The 13,704-nt window shown below is 38.8% G+C and overlaps 1 protein-coding gene across 2 annotated transcripts; it reads left to right on the forward strand.

Moving 5' to 3' along the window:
• Nucleotides 1–700: 700 nt before the first annotated feature.
• Nucleotides 701–10,107, forward strand: egln3 (egl-9 family hypoxia-inducible factor 3). Of its 2 annotated transcripts, none has more exons than XM_023833579.2 (5): nucleotides 701–1,432; nucleotides 5,914–6,033; nucleotides 6,196–6,332; nucleotides 6,673–6,746; nucleotides 7,110–10,107. In XM_023833579.2, the coding sequence occupies exons 1-5, from the start codon at nucleotides 842–844 to the stop codon at nucleotides 7,136–7,138; spliced, it is 951 nt and encodes a 316-aa protein (XP_023689347.2). In that variant the 5' UTR covers nucleotides 701–841; the 3' UTR covers nucleotides 7,139–10,107. The 2 variants fall into 2 exon arrangements, with proteins under 2 accessions (XP_023689347.2, XP_023689348.1); XM_023833580.2 differs by lacking the exon at nucleotides 701–1,432 and adding an exon at nucleotides 1,454–3,101.
• The last annotated feature ends 3,597 nt before the right edge of the window (nucleotides 10,108–13,704 follow it).

The following is a 13,704-nucleotide window of genomic DNA, read 5'->3' on the forward strand; positions in this document are numbered from 1 at the left end:
CATCATTTGAACTACAATCAAAATTAGAAAAAGCTACAGTTGAGGAAACATTTAACACCGCCGTCTCTAAAATTGTGAATGATACCCCCGGACCCACCCTTATTCAGCAAATCATTATTTAAAAAGAAAGGACAAAAAACACTCATTAGATGTCGTATCTTCTGAAGCTGTCCCCGACCCAATTTATTAGTTTATTGCAAAAAGTGCCCAGGTCTCAGGAAAACTTGGCATGACCAATGGAAAATCGAAGGGCTGGTAAGGCAGCAGCTCGTGCGTCATTGTATTTGAATAAATAAGCTCGCACATACTGTAGGTTCAGTTTTTAGAAACGTTACACCTAGCTGTAGCATATGCACTCGCCAACAAAAAATGTTCACTTAAACCAATGTCACAATATGGGCTTACATACCGTTGAGTTGAATGGTGGTAACATGCAATGAAATATCAAAAACTATACATACAAACCCCAAATAACCTGCAGTTAGCTAAATTGTAAACTCGAGGAAATCCTTTGGGAGAAAACGGTTTGCAACTTAATTATAGGATACAATCTTCAGATAGGAGTTTTAGTCCCTGATAATATAAAACTGACTAATAATTAAACTGATAATTTGCGTGGCTCTTGAACTTATGCGATCCTATGATCTTCACGTCACAATAACAAAATCAAATTTCGCCGAGACATCCCCCACTCCCTGCCCGGCCAGTGAGGGATCAAGTGCGCATTCTCCAATAGCAGCGTCGCACTGAATGGGCTTTATGAGCATGGGAACATGGCACTTTTCACGTAGCGTCAGGCAGGTCACCCAGCATTGCAAGAAGTGGTTGATTTAACAAGCAAATGACAGCATCGGTAGGAAGTAACTCGACAGGAAACATTACAGAAGACAAAACAGCATTTTTAAAGGCAATCGCCAATACTTCCGAAGTCAGAGGTATGAGAGGTAGGGAGGAGACAGGGGGACCTGTTCACAGGTGTACGGAGTCCACTTTCACATGTAGTGAAAAAATGACCGATAATGAAGACGGAGATCGAGCAGTCATCCCGTGTGCCCTGAGAAGACCACGAAGCAACCATCCAAAATCCAAAGAGCACAAACGCCTGAACACTCACAAGTTGGTCCTGCAGTATATAGTGCCGTGCATGAATTCATACGGTCTTTGTATAGTGGACAATTTCCTCGGTAATAAAATTGGAGAGCGAATTTTTCAAGAAGTCGTACATCTTCAGCAGGATGGTAAACTGCAAGACGGGGAGCTGGCGAGCCCACAGTTTGGCAAAAGCAAGTCCATTCGGGGAGACAAAATTGCGTGGGTGGAGGGGAACGAAAGAGGTTGCGAAAACATAGGCTTTCTTCTAACAAAAATGGACAAACTCATCACGTACGCCGACGGCAAACTAGGAAAATACAAAATTAGGGGAAGACATAAGGTGGGTATATATGCTTAATGTGAAACACTAGTATTTTTGAGAATCAGAGTTTATAAGGACATTGACTTTTGAGGACTTAAAAGTGATCAAAATAGGGTGTATAAATATTTAAAAGGGAATTTCAAAAGTAGGCTAATACTGTACAAAAACAATATTTTGTGACAACACATGATACGTTTTATTTAATATATGTCAGTCAATGACTTACCTACCCAATGGAAGCATGTAAATACATAAACAATTAAATCAGCTGATTAACAGACCTTAAAAAATTATATCAACAGTAAGAAAAATGCCAACTAAATATTCTAACAAACGTGTAAATGACGCACTGAATAATGCAGAAATATACAGAGATATGGAATATACTGCAGAGATAAAGTAGTACAGATTTTATTAAATTACAAGTTTATGTTTTTTTATTATGAAATGATAATGAACGTAAATGCGTTTACTTAATATTAGTAGTTGTGAGCATGTATTTCGTGATTAAAAAATAAACAATATTTTGGTTTTCTGACGTGGAAAAAGGAAAATGTTAGGTGCAGCATGGGTTTTTGGCCATGTGCCACCCCCTGGTTTATAGCGAGCAGCGAGGGCTACATGCGCCTCGCGGAGTCCTCAATGGCGGAGGACAGCCCTATAGCGCTCACTCAAACAGACACTCCCTTTCCAGGCCTCCACATTTTTTGTAGTGTTACATAACGGCTATTTTACGCAGAACCTAATGTGCTTATGCACACGATCGTATTTGTAATTTTAACTTATTAATATTGTTGGTTTGGATGTTTTCAGAAATATCTGTCTTAGATGCCTCTTAAAGCTATTCCTCAATAAATCCAGCTTTAATGTTACTAGAAGGTTGTGATATTGGCCGATATTTGTATATGGGGCAGTGAGAGTAAGTTAAATTTACCTTGCTTTACTGTAATACGGTAAAACAAAAAAAAAGCGCAAAAGTTGGTACCAAGCAGAAAGCCGAATGAGGATAAGCGTGACCCCGCCTCCGGAGTAGCTACAACACATCCTGCACGTTTCCCTTCACAATACTTATGCCTGCCTCTGTCCTGGTCTTTATAAACATGTCATTAACTTCATTAGCAAAGGAGAAACGAACAAGATCCCACTTTACTCCTATGAGATTTGCTGTATTTCTTCCGCAGCCTCTTCTCATCTTATCTGTTGTAGTAAACTGTTAGTCTGCTTGTAGCTGAAACATTGGAAGCAGTAGACTTTGCGTGCATTTTAATTCAGCATTTAAACGCGTTTTTTTATCTTTTTTTTTTGCGGTACATATACGTAGTTTAAAATGCCTTTTCTCCAGCCTGTTACAGATACAGATTTGGAGAGACTGGCGTTGGATCGGGTTGTACCTTGTTTACTGAATTACGGTTTCTTTTATGTTGATAATTTTCTCGGAGACTTAATCGGACATTGCGTTTTGGACCAAGTGAAAGAAATCCACAATTCTGGTCTTTTACACGATGGCCAGCTTGCCGGTCGAAGGTATGGGGTTTCCAAAAGGCACATCAGAGGCGATAAGATAGCATGGGTTACTGGTACTGAAAAGGGCTGCGAAGCGATCAATTTCCTGCTTTCATTAATCGACAAGCTGGTAATGTTCTGCATCGGGAGACTTGGAAATAACAACATCCGAGAAAGATCTAAGGTAAATATATTATTAATGTCATTAATGCCGAGCTTAGGCATGTCGATACTTGCTAATTAAATCGTAGCGTTGAATATAGTTACGTTGTATCCCTGTTTGTAAATATAATACAAATAGCTACAAAGTATTAAATAAGGTGAATCGTTGATCTCATGCCGTTCTTTAAGAGTCTAACCGGGGATTTTTTCATATGTGGATCTTAGACTAAATTTTTAATTTAGGATATTATAGTGTATGAGCGGTGTCTGAACACGTACGGTGAGTAAATTAAATGGGCAAATGAACAAACTCAGCGCTTCCTATCATATTTCCAACCCCTAAAAATTAATAAGTAATGTGATATAAGTATTAAGGTCAGACAGGCACACACACACACACACACATATATATATAAGCACACACTTGTCACAATATGCAGAGATTTTCATTTTAGTGCTCAGATCGCTCCTTTTTATTCTATTTACTTTCACTTGTCACGGTGTGTTTTCCCTTCCGCTTTATTAGTCATCTGTCTTCCTTTACTCTGGGATGCGGCCCACCTCCCCCTTGCAACTCTGCAGCAGGTGGTTAAGCCACATGTGCCGTGTCATTCCAAGTGTGCGCAGTACGTGACTGCAGACACTGAGCAGAGCTGGGCCTTACGCGTTTCTGTTTACACACACAGGAAGCCGCACTGTGCGGCAGGAAATGGAGCGTGCACTGTTCAGGGCCACAGATCAGCTGCAGACTCCCGTCTGCGTCCCTTTGAAGAATAGTCTGGGAAAAAAAATGCACATATGCAATTTTGAAATGTGAAGTATTTCGGTGGTACATGCTTATTGTGGAGTTATTGACTACAATTTGTGTAGAATCCTATAGTTATTTTGAGTTTTACTAAATTTTAGTTATGTAAAATGTTGAATTAATAGTGCCTGTTACATATAACACCATTTGAAACCTGGTTTTATGGTAGTGGATGATTTGAAAATTGGATAGCCAACTGTAAGATGGTAAACAACTCCAGACACCAGATCAGGCAACTTTTTATCTAAAAAATCGAGGTAATATTTTATATGATCCCTGAAATGCTACAATATATCTTCATAAGCTGTCAGTGTTAGCAGATTTAAAATCTGTGAAATTAGTATTGCTACAGTGTTGCATAAATCCCTTAAAGATATAAGATGGAGAATGCATGGATGCACACATTACACGGTGATTTCCTGCAACTGGTTCTTCGGTGGTTGAGAGGTGAAAAATGCAGATTGCCTCCTCCACACATGTGGGTTCCAGCTCGGTCTGCGTGGGGACAGGGCTCCCTCACGCTCGACACGTAGCTCTGTCATTAAAGCTTCTTACCCTTGGCAGCCAGCCAGCAGGCTTTTGTGTAGGCCACGCCCCCTGACACCCCCTCCCCCATATCCCCACATAACCTAGTGCTGCTGTTTGTGCTGTGCTAGTCTGATGGCAGGCGTTCTATCTTTGCTGCTGTAACAGGAGGGGAAAATTCGGCATGATGCATGATCCTGGATTAGCTGTTAGGGGATGGATGGATGGATGGAATTTTTATGGTACTTGATATTCCTACTGTGTACCTGATATTCTTTCTTGTAGATTATGTGGATTGAACAACTGTGGGATATAGCTGCCTTGGTTCAATATGACTGGTTCCATCAAAACCATGGCTGCCTTTCGGTGACTGAATGACTTCAGTTGTCTGCAGGTCTGGCAGCATTTTGAGTTGTCACTCTCCTGTTGATTGTGGTGGTTTCAATGCTCAGGGCTCCATCTGTCCCAGATGAATATCAGTCAAAGTGGGACTTAAGTGCACTTAATTAAAACTGAGTTCAGAATTATGGGATCTTAAGACATGGATTCCTGAGGAGCTGGTCTCCGGGTGGGGAGCCGGTCTCGGGGTGGGGGTGTGGAAGTGTTGGTTGTCTGAGGATGGAGGTCAGACTTAGGACAGTTTCATGCTTGGGGATGTTGTAGTGATTTTTTTTTCTAAGACTAAGCTAAATGAAATTTGCTCATCACAGTTCTAAGTTTTACTCATATTTACTGTATATAGATGAATGTATCACAAATTGTGATCTACCAATATGTATTTTTTTGTATTATTATTATTATTTTTTACTCTGGAAGGTATTTTGTGCATTGTAGACATTTTGTTGTCACTGTCTTAGTTATTTTATTCAAAACTGTGGTATTTTTTTACATAAATCTCTGTTCTTGGCATTCCCTGTGTTCTTGGCATTCCCTGTGTTCTTGGCATTCCTTGTGTCATTGGCATTCCCTGTGTGCCTGGGGTTAAGAGGAATAGCTGCTACCTGGGTAGTGGCGTCCATGTGTGTTGCTGAGTATTGGTCCAGTTAAATGCACTGTCTACTGCACTATGGTCTGTGGAGTAGATTACGAAAGGACCATGGTGAAGTTACACTTTTCTCTGCTCACCTTGTTTCCAGTAGAGAAAGCACAGCGTTCAGCCACTTTCTGTTTACATGCTGGGCAATCTCTTTAAGATGGGCGTTCCCTCTCCCCCTGTGGGTCCGTTTTCTTAAATGAATCACTTCGGCATGCTGGGCTAATGCCCAGAGGTCTCGCTGTATTTCTTGTGGAGCAGAAGACTTTCAATTGCCTGAGATGAAATTTAAGTTCCTCCAAGGATCCTTTGCCCTCTGGAAAATCAACATAATTTGTTACAACTATTCATTTTTCCTTTTTACATTCTGTATCTTTGGTAGATTTTGCTTTGCATGTATATTGTTTTTGTCTGTCTCCTAGAAATCTTTCAGACTTGCTGGTTTATACTTGTGGCCATGTTTCCATCCAGGCAATGGTGGCCTGCTACCCGGGAAATGGCACAGGCTACATAAAGCACGTGGACAATCCCAACGGAGATGGCCGCTGTGTTACCTGCATCTACTACCTGAACAAGAACTGGGATGCCAAGGTGCACTAAACCGTTTCTGTTATCGCCTGTTAGCTTTGCTTACCTCTACATATTTCTGTGAGTTGTTGGTTCTAACATTATTATTGCAGTAATGCGTAATTTGAGTTGTCTGAACTTGCAAGGCAACTAATGATCACTTATCTTGTTTCTATTGTTCTTTAGGAAAATGGAGGAGTTCTTCGAATATTCCCTGAAGGGAAATCCTATGTAGCAGACATCGAGCCGCTGTTTGACCGGCTGCTGTTCTTCTGGTCCGACAGGAGGAATCCACACGAAGTCCAGCCATCCTACACTAAAAGGTGGGTCCCCGCTTCACGTTGTGTGTCGCCCAGTATGTGCCTGACTGAGCTCTGGCAGCATATAAAATGTGTTCTGGTTTTTAATGGCTCAGTCGGGAACTTGGGCAATTTCATGTAGAGATCCTCCTTTATGCTGGCAGACAATTTAGGATTTTTACGGTTATAGAGTTATGGTTCAGAGCTGTATTTCAGCTGTGGAATTTCAAGAAATGGCTGGGGAAAATGGTTAGTGCTTATGGAGCATTCTGATAAATATTTGAACCAAGTAGTGTCATAGCTTTGACAATATAATACCTCCTGTTTGTGCTTGGGACATGTGCTAATTTGTTCTGTGTTGCAGGTATGCTATTACAGTTTGGTACTTTGACTCGGAAGAGAGGGCCGAAGCCAAAAGGAAGTTCAGAGATTTAACTGGTAAGTGCAACATCTGAAAAAGTGAATCAGACATTGTGTTTGGGGAATAAAATTCAATTAATTCTTAGTGCTCAATTTGTTGAACAAAAACTTGTTTTAATTCTGTAATAAATCAGTACCATTATGTAATGCAGCGTATTTCCAGTGATAATAAGATTGACATTAAACAGAGTTTTTTTTTGGATTGTGTTTTAAGATAATCACATAAAATGTTTGTGCTTTGTCGGGTACTGTTAGGGTCTCAGTCTGTCGGGTACTGTTGGGGTCTCAGTCTGTCGGGTACTGTTAGGGTCTCAGTTTCTTTTTCTATTTTAATGGCATGTTAAGATATCTAATAATTGCAATACATGTCTTTCTTTTCAGCAATTTCACAGGATAGGAGCACCTCCTGATCCCCCACCCCACCCCACCCCACCCCCGGATGTGTACCATGGAATACCCTGGGCCCACATCCAGGCCCAAGTACTGAACACGATTGTCTCTGGCATAGCACTTTAGTTTGTGTGTTCCGGACTTCTGTGGAGTATGAACCCTGGTATCTGCCAAAGCTTCACACATACATCTGGAATCATGGGAATTGTGTTAAGATTTTTTTTTTCTTTCCAGTTTGGTTTGGCCACTGGTATTTGGACATTTGGTTGCCACATTAAATCATTTTACGCACCCTATGGATTAAAGCATCAGCCCATCTGCCTTCCATAACCACGTACATTGTTGGTAATGGTGTTGGGGTCTCAGTCTGTCCCAGGATACCCAGGGTACATGGCAGGGAACGGAAAGACTGCGATCCTGAAGGGAATTAAAGTCCTGGAAAACTGCAACCTTACAGTAAATTTAAAATAAATGTCCTTAAATGCATTTAATTGTAAAATGATTTTTAATGATAAATTATTAAAGAGAATGAAAAAATTAATAAAACAGGACAGGGACACGAATAAGCAGGGGTTTTCATCCATGATATATACCCTTCTTAGAAACATAAGGCAGCACAAGAAAAAATGTCCCTCTACTTCCTTCTGAATCCCTTTAAAGCCTATTTAGGAAACTAACCAAAGGACACATTTAGATCAAATATAAGACATTATCTATTTGAATGAATTTCATATATTTTTTTGTGATTTCCATTGGCTATGTGTTTTGGAGCAGTTTCGCAGAAAATTTAGAAGAACATATTACATGTTTATAATTTACTATATATGTCTGACTATACAGTCTTAAGTAAAGATACGTGGTTTGCTTGAATGATGTGTAGCTTCAAAACAACAATGAAAAGATTTTGTTTGAGTGACCCTGAGTAATTGCAAGATTTAATGGCCAGGAAAACCTGAGAATCCAATGAAATTATTAATATTAAAATAGTTCTTAATAATATCATAGTTCCATTTGTTTTAAGTGAACTTACTGTATACTCAGAATTTATATTAAAATATGTCTGATAGTGTAAATCTATATTAATGTAAACAGCTTGCACCAAAATTAGTTTATAAAAAGCCTAAACTGAGCTGTACTGAAAGGTCAACGAGGTGAATGTGGAAAATGACAAGAGAACAAATAGAGAGTGATAAATCAGTTGTTAACAGCAGTGACATATACAGGGCTGGATGTCTGGCATGTTAGATGTTTTTGTTGATTGATTTCTGAAGATTTACTTTTTATTCAAATTTATTATTCTGAATGAAATTTCATGCCAATTTATTATGGCCTCAAATATTAACAACATATGAGAAATTAACTTAAAATTTAAGCTAATAAACACATACTCTTACGATAATGTCACCACAATTGCAACAGTTCAGATTTTTCATATAGCAATCAGACATGAAAAATGCTTGTATAGTAATTGACTGTCTGACGTCTTCATTTAAACACTTTTTACTGAACAATCTGCTCAGTCTACTTCTGTTCACTCTGCTTTTCTAACCATTTAAAGAAGTTAAAGAATCCCGTTCTTTAAAATGCAATGCAAGTTAATATCATCTTCGTAAACTAAATGCCATATATTTGTAAAATACATGTACATAGTGCGTTTTAAGTAATTTATTGTTATGCTTTCTTAAGTACATGTTATTAATAGTTTTGCCTATTTAAGGTAAAGAATTATGCTTAAAAAAGAAATAGAAATACAATTGTGAGTTAAAGTAAGTTGGCTCGCCAGACCCCTGAAAGTTATCTGAGTTGATCTGAGAAGTTCTGTCAATATAGATTCTTCAGTACAGATGTTCAGTACAGATTTTTTTTTTTAAATCTAAAAACATAAATACAGGAGCACAACATGTAGATGGTAAATTTTGTACAAATTGGGTGATTATGTGTATAGAAAAACATTTATTTTTTTTGCAAATAATCCTATTTATATTCATCAGTCAGAAGAATTTAAACAATTTGGATTCAGGCATTAAACGTATTCTCAAGGGTTACTCTGACAATAGCAATATAAAGCACTTCAGTTTTCCAATTTTACAATTCAACTAAACTTTACTTTTTCTATGTATATTAGTGCGTTTGAAATTTTGTTCTGCCAGAAATCTTCAATTGCAGTTGTTGAGTTGTGAGATGTACTTGACTTATGAAATAGGTTTAAAGGATTTTCAGATCCCCGCGATCCTGCATAAGATAAAGGGGCATAGAGGATGGATGGATGGATGTTCAGACAAACTCTTGAAAAAAACTCTTGCTTGAGAAAATAGGGAGCAATTTCACTTTATCTCACCTTCAAATATCTTTCCATCCTGGACTTCCTACAAGCACCCTTAAGGATAAAGTGTTTTCAGATCTTCTTTTGAAGTTTTATCCTGTATTATTTTTACATTATATAGTGATAATGATTTCTGTGTATGTTATCTGTCGATAGTCTGATTCAGACAATTGAATGTTAGATGCAGTTTTACTGTTTTAATCATGATTATACAAGGACTGTATTGAAGCATCCGTCCTTATTTTGTATGTGAAACTTAGAGCTGCTAACTCATCATTAGACATTAAATTTAATGTCTGTTGTTGTGTGGGTCATGGCTTGCAGTGGAAGTTCAGCCTGCAGTTACGGGCAATTATGATTAGTAAGTCAGTCAAATCCCCATCATCCTCATGTAACATTTCCCAGTCTGTTTTGAGAGAAGTGTGATCATATTAAGATTAACATTCCCAGCATTTTGGGAAAGTATGTACTTGTGTTTCTGTGTGCTTTAAATGACTTTGTAAGAAATATGCTTTATTTAATGTAATGATACAGTAACCTTTAAGCCAGCTTGCATGCTGGTCAGCAGTGCTGGTCACTTAGACAATAGTTTTGGAAAACTCAAATTATTACTGTAAGCCTTTGTTGTCTTAATGCTTTTTGATAAATAAAGTGCTTTTTCCACAATTGTGATGTCATCACTGTGCTCGCATGTTAGAACGGTGGACACTACAACACCATCAGGTATTAGTACACATTTTATATAATTATAATTAAATGCTTAATGTATGTATAATTATACATATAACATTAATTATTATTATTAACATTAATTATTAGAGAGCAAACTGAGTGGGGAAAACTGGGGCCTCGCCCCCCCGGGGATGGGGGTTTGAGTCCCACGTTTTCTTTGTGTGTGTGTCTGTGTGTGTTTTTGTAGTTATTAAATTTCCCCACAATGTGATAAAAACCTGTAACATTTAACCTTATTGGGACATTTGTTTCTGTGCCCACAAGAATAGCCTTAATTTTACAAAAATCTGTGACTGCAATCAAAAAACCAAAAATGCCAAAAGTCTGCTTGTTTGGTTACTTATTATTAAGGTTAGGGCTGGGTAGGGGTTAAGGTTGTCATAGTTGGGGTATCTGCATAGAAATGAAGAGAGTGCCCATGAAAATATTAATATGTGGACTGTGTGTGTGTGTGTGTATGGGTGTGTGTGTGGGGGGGTGTATTTGTGTGTGTGTGTGTATGGGTGTGTGGGGGGGTGTATTTGTGTGTGTGTGTATGGGTGTGTGGGGGGATGTATTTGTATGTGTGTGTCTGTATGTGTGCATATGTGTGTGTGTTTACATGTATGTGTGTGTAGTTTTCATTATATTTTCCTCATATCATGTTGGGACTCTGGGTTCTTTGCACATTCCCAAGACATGCAGTTCAGCTAATTGGTGGGATGGGAGGGGGTTTCATAAGGGGTTGGAAGATGGAAAAATTACTGTATGGCGCCACCTAGTGTCTAATAGTTGAAGCTGAGCAATCCATCAAAATTAATGTTTATCTATGTAATGTGTGTGTGTGTGTGTGTGTGTGTATATATATATATATAAAGTGTGTGTGCGAGTGTATATATATATATATATATATATATATATATATATATAGAGAGAGAGAGAGAGAGAGAGATTTTGAATAATATCAATTATTGTCAATATTTCTACTTTGATTTCAGAATTCATTGACGTCAGTGCATCAATCAATCATTAATATCTTGATCATTACTACATTTGTACTGTAAAGCTTTTGAAGTCTTGCATTGGCACTCATGACTTCTTGACAGCAAAAACAATAGCTGTAGCGCTGGCAGTTTGACCCAAAAGCACATCTTGCCACTAGATGTCAGTGTTGCACAACAATTAGAATCAATATGAGATTTTTACCGTAAAGGACTTTAAACTTTTCCATCCATCCATCTATCCACCCATTCATCCAACTTCCAACCATTTACACTGGTCAGAGCCTACGGCAGGTTGCAGAGCCGGGGTATGTCATGGATGCATACGCAGATCTGGGGGGCGGCAAGGGGGTGGCCATTGGCACCCTAGACAGAAACCTGGCCACCCGGTTGACCTCCCATCATAGCTGCATTTTTGTGCCGTTACTGTCAGCTTGTAACCTTAAATATCCCCTTATTTTCTAAATGCCTTATATTGATATTTAGGTTTATGTGCCACCCAAGGGCGTCGCCGCCATTAAATCTGAGAGGGACGTGTCCCCCTAACATTTCATAATTATTCGTTTGGACCCCCCACCCCCCCACCACACACATACATTTAACATAAAATATTAGTTCACCCAGCACTGTTTCTATTGCTTCTCGCAAAACCCGGAAAACCCGCCAGTTTGTCCCCCCCCACATTCAAAATGCTTCTGACGCTCCTGGGGTCACCTCAAAATGACCTCCAGGTCCCACCCTGGCCACCTCACTGAAAATTTTCTGGCTCTGCCACTGCAAGGATGGAAGTTAATATGCCAGAAGTACAGGTACACACACACACACACATGTAGGGTAAACATATCCTTATGGGGACCGCTCATTCATTTCAATGAGAAAAATGCTAACGCTAACTATGACAATCTTAACCCCCACCCTGCCCTAACCATAACCATAAGTAATCTAACAAAATACAAGAGTTTTTGCATTTTTAGTTTTTTCATAGCAATCACTGATTTTTATAAAATAGAGTTTTCCCTTATGGGGACCAGGAAACCAGATATTTATCACGTTATGGGGACATTGTGTCCCCATAAGGATAGGTAAACCCGCTCGCACATACACACACACACGCGCACACACACACACACACACACACACACACACACACGCGTGCACACACAGGGGGTACAGAGGGATAAATAATACATGGTAGATGGAATTGACAAATCAGTTATTTAAGAAACTGACTCCTGCTCCTTAATCCATTTTAGTTGCTGGAAATGTTGAGGCTGTAAATTAAGCTTTTGTTCTTGTTCTTGTTTGTGGAACAGGCCACAGTGTCATGCATCACAGCACCTCATGCAGGTGAAAGAGGAAGTGGGCATAGCTATGCATCAATAAGGTTTTAATGAGGGTCAGCACTCAGTGATGCCAGGTATTAGAGTATGGTTTCCTGCTGATGTATTACATGACATACAACAGACAAGAGTCATTCTGGGGCTTTTGCAATAGGAGTTAATTACAAAGAGCAACACTGGGGTTGCGTGTTTTGCCAGGTACAGTGTGTATTTCCCATATCCTGCAGCTAGACTGATGAAAATCTTGCTGTTTAGTGCATGGCTTTTTACTATAATTGATTGCTTTAGTGGTCATATGTAACCACCCCGCATATATAATAAAATCACTCTGCTGGTCTTGGGTCTGTAACAAGCTCATATATTTGGGGGACTGAATAGAGATCAGTCTTTGACTCGTTGAAAGTCTATGCAACACCTTCTCTTAATACAAGGCTAGACCATCACTTGCAAATGTTTTAACAATCCTCAGTGTCATCATCATGTTCATCAGATCTTTGGAACGCAGAAATATAAAGGTCATTTTATTCATTGCCAGGGGGATTTCCTACATCACCAATGGAAATTGTATGACATGTACCTTGGACATTATATTCCAAGATTATTGTATGTCTACAGATAGCAGAACCCATACAATCTACAAAAATGAATGATCTCAATACCCATATATATACACAATACGTCTTCTGTGACCAATGTAGAACAAAACTAATAATATTGATGAACAAGGTCAGGAAACAAAATGGTACCTCTCATGAAACCAGAATTATATTTGTTGTGTTTTTTGCAGTGTTCTGGATATTTAACAGATATATTCCTCCTTATTGGCCCGTTTTTGCCCTTTTTCATTACAGTGCTATCCAACAGCAGTATTTGGGTACTTTAACATACCTTATGCTTCCTGCTGTTTGAGTTAGCTATCATTTAGAGTCACTTGTCCACCCTAAAATGCATTTTTCTGTGGAACCCATGCATTTATTGGGGAAAATAATAATTCTGTAAACCTGCAGAAATAGGAAACTTCACAGCATATATGGAATGCAATTGTGCAGTTTTGTTTTTCTGCTCTGCATATTGTCACAGCAGGAAATCCTTAATTTAAAAAAAATGTTAGTTGATGCTCCATCTAATGTTCCTAAAAACCTCGCATTATTTTTTATGTCATGGGGGAAATATTCTGGCTCTGACACTTACCGTAAGCAGGAACTTTTCAG

Source organism: Paramormyrops kingsleyae, chromosome 14 (assembly GCF_048594095.1).
Source record: "Paramormyrops kingsleyae isolate MSU_618 chromosome 14, PKINGS_0.4, whole genome shotgun sequence".
NCBI classification, from domain to species: domain Eukaryota; kingdom Metazoa; phylum Chordata; class Actinopteri; order Osteoglossiformes; family Mormyridae; genus Paramormyrops; species Paramormyrops kingsleyae.